This window comes from Notamacropus eugenii, chromosome 5 (assembly GCF_028372415.1).
Source record: "Notamacropus eugenii isolate mMacEug1 chromosome 5, mMacEug1.pri_v2, whole genome shotgun sequence".
Lineage (NCBI taxonomy): Eukaryota > Metazoa > Chordata > Mammalia > Diprotodontia > Macropodidae > Notamacropus > Notamacropus eugenii.
The window spans coordinates 461,125,690-461,136,459 of record NC_092876.1 but is presented as its reverse complement, the minus strand read 5'-3'; the positions used below and the strand labels follow the sequence as shown (position 1 = coordinate 461,136,459).

At 41.2% G+C, this 10,770-nt stretch overlaps 1 protein-coding gene across 2 annotated transcripts in view; it reads right to left on the bottom strand.

Annotated features, from left to right (window-relative positions):
* Positions 1-1,072: 1,072 nt before the first annotated feature.
* LOC140507269 (cell cycle control protein 50C-like) overlaps positions 1,073-10,770 on the bottom strand; it is a 39,026-nt gene continuing 29,328 nt past the window's right edge. For both annotated transcript variants that reach the window (XM_072615373.1, XM_072615371.1), the window contains 3 exons: positions 10,609-10,749; positions 5,683-5,892; positions 1,073-1,930 (listed from right to left, as the gene is read on the bottom strand). In XM_072615373.1, coding sequence (XP_072471474.1) covers positions 1,641-1,930; positions 5,683-5,892; positions 10,609-10,749 — 641 coding nt within the window. In that variant the 3' untranslated portion in view covers positions 1,073-1,640. The remainder of the gene's footprint in view (positions 1,931-5,682; positions 5,893-10,608; positions 10,750-10,770) is intronic.

Here is a 10,770-nt window from a genome sequence, read left to right as displayed (position 1 = left end):
ATCTCTGCCAAGAAAACTCCAAATGGGATCACAGAGAGTCAAAATGACTAAAACAACTGAATGAGGTCAAGCCAACACAGTAAAAATGACAATACTACCTACATTTCTTTATTTATTTAGTGCTGTACCCATCACTATAAAAGGATTCTTTGATAGAGCTAGAAAACTGGAGAAAACGATTCAACTGGAGGAACAAAAGGTCGGAAATCTCAGCGGACGGGGGCCTAGGAGGACAGGATCTCAAACGGAACCACAAAGCCGCAGTCACTGAAATGATTTCATTCTGGCTAAAAAAGCTCGAGGCCTCAGTCAGTAGAACGGATTAGGTATAAATGCACAGGAGCAACTAAACCCCATAGCTCAGTGTCCTTCCTCTGACTTCCAGTTTCTTCCCTCTGTTAATTATTTCCCATTCATCCTGCACACGCCTTGTCTTACATACTTGTTTGCGGTTATCGCTCCCATTGGATTTTGAGCTCCACGAGGGCAAGGACTAGCATTTCCCTTCCGTATCCCCAGTGGTTAGCACGATGTCTGGGGCACATAGGACATACTTTATAAATAATTTTTAATACCTGAGAAACTCAAAGACCTCCACTCCTGGGTTAAAACAAACAAAAAAACTATTCAACAAAATCTTCTGGAAAAATTGGAAAGCAATCTGATAGAAATGAGGTTTTAAACCAATACCTCAGACCAAACAGCTCCAAATGGGCATGATTTAGCTACAAAGATAGAGTCCATCACCAAACAAGGAAGATAAAATGTGCAGCTTTGATTACATAAAACTGAAAAATATTCGCAAAGCAAAACCAATGCAGCTAAGATCAGAAATGAAATTATTAACTGGGGGAAAATGGCAATAACTTTATCTGGGAAGACATATGAACGGATGCGGAGTGAAGTGAACAGAACGAGAACAATATATACAAGAGCAACCACTTTCTAAAGAATTAAGATCTCTGATCAAGAGACCTTGATCTACCGCAATTCCAAGGGACTGCTCGTGATCTGTACTACTACTTCTTGACAGGGAGGTGATACACTTAGCATACAGAAAGAGACACACATCTTTGGACATGGCCAATGTGGAAATTTGTTTTATTAAACAATTTTCTTTTAAAGTGAAGACATGTTAAGAAGAGAAAAAAAATGCTTATGAATTTAAAAATAAAATAAAAATTTATAAGGAACATAACAGTAGGGCCTCAGAGGTCACCAAGGCTACCTGAACACCCTTTAGACATGGTGACCTCAACTATCTGAAAAAAGAGCTTATCTCACACAATTCAACACGACTCTCGGGAGATGTTTGATTCTACTTGACAACAATCCATTGTTTTGGTTTATAAATAATCAAACTCATTACCCTAGGATTTCCCAGTGGAACCTCAGGAATTCCATATTGAGTAAGCAAAGGGGTGTTAAAATGGACTTTATTCATAAGGTTTGTTCATCTGTGAGTCATTTTTTATTCTTGCTTATTCCTATTTTTTCCAATGAAATTAGGATGTATACGATTTAAGATGAATCTGTATTTCTGAATTAGAAAGTATAGAGGGAATTATTACATATTTCATATAGTTCTATTTCTCTCGGGCACCCTGTGCATGGGATGGAACTTGGCCGGTTAGAACAACTCAGTCCCGGCAATCCCTTCCAGTGGTTCTGACCCAGGTGTTAGAAGTTCTGAACACATCCCTCCTCTTGTCTCTTTCCACCTTTGCTTTGACCTTGGCCAGTTTTAAACTTTGGAAGGAAATGGTTTTTTTCAGTTTTAAGTGGATCGCCGTCATGGAGAAGGCAGCAAGCCATGTCATCGCTCCTGTGACCGTATAGGCACCACCCAGAAAGAAGCTCTTCCCTCCACTCCAGGTCACGGTGGAAAGGACCACTCCCTTTTTCCCTTTGAATATGGTAACAGGGAAGTCTGGGAAGCTGTGTTAAGGACACGTTTCAGTACTTCACCAATACCATACTATACTATATGACATACGATGATATGATGTAATGCAATATAATATAAAATGGTAAAATATAATATGTTATGATGCGATATGAAACAATTCTACGCCATATAACATTAACAGCTAAGACTAGCGAGCTGTTACAGAGTTTCTTAACATTTACAAAGTGTTCCATATGTGTTATCTCACTTGATAATCACAATCCTGTGAGATAGGTGGTATCATTATTCCCATTTTAGAGATGAGGAAACTGCAACAGAGGGTACAGCACTATGGATGACCAGAGTTCAAATCTGGCCTCAGACACTTACTGCTGTGTGACCCTGGGCAAGTCACTTAACCCTGTTTGCCTCAATTTCCTCATCTGTAAAATGAGCTCGAGAAGGAAAGGGCAAACCACTCCAGTATCTTTTTCAAGAAAATTCCAGATGGGGTCATGAAGAGTCTGACAGGACTGAAAAACAACAAAAAAAATAGAGAGACTGGAATTGTGATTTTGCTTATAGGGAACTTTTCTGTCAGTGCACTGCTTTTCTTGACCTTATAATCTTAGAGTTGTTGAGTTGTTTTTCAGTCATATCTGACTCTTTGTGACCCCATCTGGGATTTTCTTGGCAAAGATACCAGAGTGGTTTGCCATTTCTTTCTCCAGATCATTTTACAGATGAGGAAACTGAGGTAAAGAGGGCTGAGTGATTTGCCCAGGGTCACACAGCTAGTAAGAGTGTGAGATCAGATTTTAAATTCCAGGCCAGGTGCTTTATCCACTGTACCATCTAACTGCCCATTATTTTACAGAACTGAGGTAAATGACTTGCCCTGGGTAATACAGCCAATACTGTTAGATGTGTGACTTGAACTCAGGTCTCCAAAGAGCAAAGGCTAGCTCTCAGTTCAGTATCAATATTCAGTATTTCTTTATATTATTTATATGTCTAGCAGACTCTATCACATAAATATATCATTAGCATTATTTATGCAAGGAGAGACTCTCTTCCTCTCTCTCTCTCTCTCTCTCTCTCTCTCTCTCTCTCTCTCTCTCTCTCTCTCTCTCTCTCTGTCACAAAATCAAAACAAAGAACAAGAACAGCTATAGCTCTTAGGCTGGATTCACCTTTTGTTTTCTGAATTGGGAGCCAGTGGCTAGGTCACTCCCTCTGATGACAAGAGTCCTGTTGGACTAAAGTGAACCCTCTGGTACTGGTATCCGCCAGGAGGGAGCAAAGAAAGAAAGAAATGACAAAACATTTTGAGGGGAACGTGGGAACTTGGGCTCCTTTGCTTCAGGTTTTCCCAGAGGAGAAAGTGTTTGAAGCCCTGTCTGCTCTCATTAGCATTTAATGACGTCATTGTGATTATACATGTGGCCTGAGGTTTTTATACAGCTGGTGCCTTTTGTAAATCAAAATAATAAACAAACAAAGGCATCGCTTAGCAACGGGGCAGAAAAGAGGCATTTCCCAGCAAGGCCCAGAGAAGCCTCAAATCCCTTGGCAGCTGGTATTTCAGGCACCAGGAAGCTGATGGGAAACTAGTCCCATTCTCCTTTTAGATCAGAATTCTTCAGACTCCTCCAGCCTTGGGCCTCACCCCTACCCATCAGCACCCTTCTCCCCACCCTTGGAGGCTGCCCAACTGCAGCTCGCCTTTGCATGGTGACAGGAGGGTCTTCTCACAGGCTGAATGTCTTTTCCCTGAGTACTAATCGGATGCTTCTCAGCCTCCAACTTCCCCAAAGAGATAGGGAAAACGAGACAAAAACCAACCCACGACTCTCATCTTCAGCAAAGCTGAAAAGCAGGTGGTAATGCCACCATTTTTTAATCTACTGGTCACCAATGTGATTTCATTGGTGTGGAAAGGTAGAACTGTCTGGAGCAGTGAGAGATTGATTCGGCCAGGACTTGAACTCAGGTCTTCCTGTTCTCAAGGCCAGCTCTCTATCCATCAGGCCACACGCCCTTGCATCCCCACATTATAGAAGGGGAGATGGAGGCCCAGAGAGGTGAACAGACTTGCCCACAGTGGTTCACACAGTGGCAGAGGTGGGACTCAGACAGTGTTCAGATTGTACAGGGATCTAGGGATCTTTCTACTTACTACCCAGGCTCTGTCGTTACCTAGAGGTGCTATAATGGGCCTGGAGTCAGGAAGCCTTGAGTTCAAATCCATTCTCAGACACTTCCTATCCGACTGACCCTGGGCAAGTCACCTAAAAAAACCCACCTCCATTGCCTCAGTTTCCTCAACTGTAAAATGAGGACAATAATAGCATCTCCTCCCTAAGGTTGTTGTGAGGTACAAGTGAGATATGTCTGAAGTGCTCAACATGGTGCCTGGTACACAGTAGGTACTACATAAATGTTTACTCCTTCCCTTCTTCCCTCTCTCTGAGAAGATAAGACTATCCTCAAGGTTGGGATTTGGTGAATGTTGTAGGGAATCCTACTCTAATATGGGCTATACTCTATTGAAAGTTATTCTAATTCAATGACCCAGTGTTCTCAGGGACCAGTGTTGGGGGAGGCATCCCCTGATATTCTTCGGGTAATTCTACCTGTGGCTTGTACCCTACCTGATAAACATCACCTATAGACCTTTGGGGAGGGACTGAGATGCAGGGGCCCACCCCCTTCCACTGACGTGGACCCATCTGAATTGAAAGTTACCAGTAAAAGCTGGCTCCATCTTGAATCATCTACTGATCTCCAGTGGGGAGCCCATCAATGAGTTGCTACCTTGATGTACTTTTCATAAACTCCTTTTAATTTTCTTTAACCTGCTTTGCCTCATTCATTAGGGTGAAAGCCTGAGCAAAGATTTAACTTTGAACAACCAGATGAGATCCTTTTCACCCGTGCATTATGACCTATATGGTATATTCCCATCAATGGAACTATGGATCCCAGAAAAGGCAGTGTGGGGCAGTAGAGAGAGCACTGAGTGTGAAGGGCTGAACTTGGAGTCACTGGATCTGAGTTCCAATCTTGCCTGCGCTGCTTACTATCTGTGTTATCTTGACCATCACTTTCTCCATCTGTAAAATCAAAGAGCGAGGTGGGACGAGAAGATCTCTAAGGTCCCTTTTAGTTCTAAAACTCTGACCCTCGGAAGCACTGGAACACGCACATAGAGACAGAAATTACTACACATTCTACTACATGGGTGAGGTAGAGGGAGTTGGAATAGAGGAATAATTTGCCATTATTTCCAAACAACTAAGTGGTGGGGTTGATAGCAGTCACTTTAAGTGATGAGTTTTACAGGATGGTCTCAGTCTCCCCCTGCCCCCGATTTTTGTGAGGCCAAAACATTAAATAGTACCCAAACCACTGACTTAATTTGGACAAATTCAATCTCATTAAAAAAATGTTAACTATCACCATACTGTGCATTCCCTTTGTTGCTGAGTCATTTTCAGTCATGTCTAACTCTTCATGACCCTATTTGGGGTTTTCTCGGCAAAGATACAGGGTGGTTTGCCATTTCCTTCTCCAGTTCATTTTACAGATGAGGAAACTGAGGCAAACAGGATTAAGTGACTTGGTCAGGGTCATACTGCTAGCAAGTGTCTGAGGCTAGATTTGAACTCAGGAAGGTGAGTCTTCCTGTCTCTAGACCCAGCATTCCACCCACTGCTCCACCTAGCTTAGATAGTCTGCCTTTAAAGCACCTTCCCCTCACCCTGTGAAGGGAGTGGCTGGAGAAAGGATACTGTAGGATATGTCAAAGCTGTAATCTCCAGCAGGGAGGCCATCAGCAAAGTGCCCGATTCTGTGGATTCGCCTGTACAGGTTTTTGAAAGTGGGAAGGGCTGCTACCCTCATCCAGACGATGAAGTCGTTGTTGAGGAAGCCATTATTTTCTGGATTCTCTTGGTCCAACTGATAGACAGGCTTTGTCCAGTAAAGGGGCTTGGCAGTTCCTGTGGAAAGAAACCAAAGGATTTGGTGGAGACCAGCGGCCAGGTGACACCGTGGATAAAGCACACGTCCTACAGTCAGAAGACTTGAGTTCAAATTGGACCTGCGACCCTTAGTAGCTGTGTGACCTCATTTTCCTCATCTGTAAAATGGGGATAACAGCACCTATCCTACAGGGTGGTTGTGAGGATCCACACAATTTACAATTACACAAATGTAAAGAGCTTAGCACACAAAGTGCCTGGCACGTAGTAAGGGCTACGTAAATGTTAGCTGCTGTTTTTATTTTGACTGAGGCTATCCTCTGAGAGTGGAGGGCCGCCTGGCTGCCTAGGGAGGTGTGAACTGATCCAGTTCAGTCAAAGAGAACAGATGAAAGCTTTCAGGATTGGGCTACTGTACTTCCAGTCTTGGCAAGACAGGAGACACAATCCCTCTTTCTTTTTCTCACTCTTTTTAAAATTTTATTTTTATTTTTCAATATTCACTTGTATAAGATTTGGGGTTCCAAATTTCCCCCTCTCCCTCCCTGCCCCCTCCCAAGGTGACGTGCAATCTGATACAGGCTCTACAGGTACAATCATATTAAACATATTTCCACATTAGTCATGTTGACACAATCGGTTCTACTTGTACACATGTGAGCAGAGCACTGGACTTGCTGCCAGGGAGAGACAAAAGGTTACATAATCAATCAACAAGCATTTATTCCATACTTGCTGCTTTCTAGGCACTATATGTATTAAGCACTGCAGAGACAAATGGAACAGTCTCTGCCCCGAAGGAGTTCGCATTTTATTGGGGCGACAAAAGGATATACAAGATGATGTTAAAAATAAATACAAGGTAATTTATGCACAGGGAAGAGATCTAGCAGCTGGGGAGAATCAGCTGAGGCTCCATGTGGAAGGTGGTGCTTGAAGTGGACTTTGAAGGAAATTAGAGATTATAAGAGACAGAAATGAGGAGGGAATGTACAGCAGGCATCGGAGATGGCCAGTGCAAAGACAAAGAAGTGAAAAGTGACACGAGCATGAGGAATGGTACGAGGTCAGTTTGGCTGGGCTGTAGAGTGTATGAAGGTGAATGCTGTGGTGTTGTTGGGGTTCAGTCCAGCTCTTCATGGGTTTACTTGACAAAGATACTAGAGTGGTTTGCCATTTCCTTCTCCAGCTCATTTTACAGATGGGGAAACTGAGGCAACTGAGGGCGAAGTGACTTGCCCAGGGTCACACAGCTACTGAATGTCTCAGGCCCAGTACTCTATCCATTGCACCACCTAAACTTAATGAATACTTATTGAATGAATATTTTAGAGATAAAGGCATTGGGGAACCAAATATCCTCCTCATTTGGCATCCTTTTGCTCCAAGAGTCATGAATTAGTTTTTGGAAATAAACTCACACTAAGAGTCTGAACAAATGACTCTTCAGGCGAGGGTTTAGGGTTCAAGAGGGGAATTTTGCATTTATCTTTATTAAATAGTATCTTATTCAATGTATTCTATCATTCTAATTTGTTGAGATCTTTTTATATTGGGATCCTGGCATCCAAAATGTTAACTACCTTTCCTATACAAAAGGAAATAGGTATAAAATTAATAATCGTGGAGAATTTTAATGCCCTACTATGATAATGATAAATCAAGGAAAAAGATTAAGAAATAAATTACATGCTAATTAGAGTATTAAACAAATTAGAGTAAATAGATACGTGAAAAGAATTCAATGGGAAAACCAAAGATTGTACATTTTTAAAAAATATGCAACAAGCACAAAATGTAATGTGACTTCAGGGGTGGGCTGGAGCGAGCTTGAACCGGCTCTTGGGAGCTGATTGTTAAATTTTTAGTGTGAGTATTTACTCCTCAGAAATAGGCAAACACTACAAATCAGGGCTTGATTTCTTATTTAGTGGAGCATCTAGACTTAGGAGATGGAGAAAATGTTAATAATGCAGATCAAACTCAAAAGTGTGTTGTGTAGACATTTTTTTTTTCTCAGAGAGCTGGTTGTAAAAACATTTATCAGCAAGAAGGTATGAATAAATACAGAAGAACAGAAATCCTCTGCACTACATTGATGACTAACAATCCAATTGGTAGCAGTAAATACTGGGAACAAAATATGTAAATCCAAGCCAAGGTTAAAAGGTTATTAAATAATCCAAAGGTGAAAAAAATGGAAAATAACAGACCATACCAAAGACAGTAATAATATGTATATTTCGTTAAAAAATCTATAGGATGCAGTCAAGGCCATAGTCGGGGCAAAAGTATTGATCTGAATGCCTATATCAAAAAGAAAGCAAAATAGAAAACTAATGAATTAAGTCAGTGTTTTGAAAATGTAGAAAAGGAGAAAAAGTAATACACCAATGGAAAAACGAAGAACTAACCGAAATAAGAGTTCAGGTTAATATAAAGGAAAAGATGAAAACAAATGAAATGATATATAAAACTAAAAGTTGATCATTTGATAATACCAATAAAATCGATGGTCAGTTAGCAACTCCAACTAAAAACAGAAGAGAACCTATGTTCATAAAATTCAAAATGAGAAAATCACTTTTATACATCACCAAGAGGAGTCAAGAGAAAGTTATAGGGGAATATCATCAACCATAACAACAAAAATGCATCCAATATTCTGTCCATCTAGATACAAGAAGTGTATTTTAATACAACTGCATAATTATTTTGAAAAAAATCCAGAATTGAACGAATGGAGGGATATTATTTTGTATGTGGTCAGATGGAATTACCATAATGGAAATTTGTTGTTGTTGCTGGGGTGTCCAACTCTTTGTGACCCCATGGACCTTAGCACACCAATACTGGCCGTGGGGTTTTCTTGGCAAAGATACTGGAGTGGCTCACCATTTCCTTCTCTGGTGGATTAAGGTAAAGAGAGGTTAAGTGACTTGCCTAGGGTGACATAGCTAATATGTATCTAAGGCTGGATTTGAACTCCAGGCCCAGGGCTCTATCCACTGAGCCACCCTGCTGCCTCATAATGAAAACAAGACTCTCCAGATTAATTTATATATTTAGTGCAATTTCAATAAAAATACCAAAAGGCTACTCAACAGAATTAAATCCTAAGAAAATTCATATGGAAAAGCACTTGGGCAAAAATATTCAGAATAGTTATGAAAAAGAACAGCTGAAGGGAAGCTGGGTCCAGTATACTTTAAATGTATTATAAGGCAATAACTGGAGAGGCTTTTGGGCGCAAGAGGAAAAACAGAGGAATAGACTGATGGAATAAAGGATAGAAGCAGAAATAGAACCTGAAACACACAAGAGATTTGTGCTTGATAAAAATCACACTAAGACACTGGGAAATTTCATTACTATTTAATAAAAACTGATGGGAAAGTTGGCTGGAACTCAATCTATTTTTTGGTCATTTTGCTATCCAGTTTTCTTAATCAGTTTTTATTAAGTAACGATAACTTCACAGACTTTCCATTCTTGTAAAGCCTACTCTATGACATTCAGGATATATAAGACTTAATGCCCTGAAGAGGGAAGTCTTCAGTCACATGGTTTACAGATGGGACCATTCTCTCCTCCAGAGAAACCCAGATTTCCTTTCCCACTGTGGGACATGATGTTAACAACAACAAAAAAATGTGCTTAGTCGAAACCTTCCTCATGGTTTTATATGTTTCCACCTTCACTTCTGAAACCCTTATTCTTAATTAGAGAGATTTCCTTTGTGGAAGGAAACAAGGATGTTCCTCCACCTTGGGTTGGCTGAAGCATCCTTCTCTCTCTGCCCCCTTCTCTCTCTGCCCCACAGTGGTTTGATTTGGGAACACTAATTGCTATGGGTGAAATGATCCGACTTTTTGCTGTCATCCTTTCAACATCCTTCCCCTTTCCCATGATCTGCCCAGAGGATCCCAGAACTTCCTGTCCCGGGGAAAGGGGGAATATCAACTTCCTCAGAGTACCAGGTCCATCTATGTTGTATAAGCAACTATAGTAAGTGTTCTGGTTTTCTCTGCTGTGTATCACAGACCATCCAGGAAACACTACAGTGTTCCCCCTGGGAAACAGGAGACCAATTGGAGAGAAAATAATAAGCCATCTTTGCTTAATGTCTCAATGGGAAGGACACTATAAATATAAAAGAGTTTATATTTTATCCTAAGGGTATGGGGAGCCAATAAACAGGGGAGTGATATGGATGTCATGTGGAAGATGTGTGGAAGATGGATTGGAGATTGAAGATGGATTAGGGATAGAAGAGACTGAAAGAAGGCAGACCAGTGAGGGGGCTATCTAAGAGTTCAGGGTAGGGGTTATGGAGGCCTAGGCTATGGTGGCCTAAAGGTAAGAATAAAATTGGGACAAGGTCATGACCCTAAGGGTGAAGCAGAGAGAGGCAGGCCATGCCAAGTCAAGCCAAAGATCGTCAGAATAACAAATCCAAAGGGCAGGGCTGGGTGGAAGGAAAGAATGAAGATCTCCAGCCATTCCCAAGCTGGAGAATCAGTGCAGAATTTATGAAGAAAATATCCTACTAAAGGGAGCAGTAGGCATCTGAAAGATGGTGGTTTGTCCCACTTACTTCCCTACCTAAAATATTCATGGCGGCAGGCTATCATACACTCCTATCATTGCCATGTATGGTGGGAAGGAATATTTTCTCTCAACTACCTTTTTAAAATGAGATAAAATGACCATGGCAGTGTTAACAGGCCTTACCTGCAAATGCGCTGGAAAGGTTCCTGGACTCGGGATTTTGAAACTTGACATGCTTATCAGTCCACCACGTAATCTCACTGCTGAGCAGTGGAACATTGATTCTTGTAGTTGAGTTAGGGTAGTATGACAGAAGAATAGTGTCTGTAGGGAAATGTGCAGGGT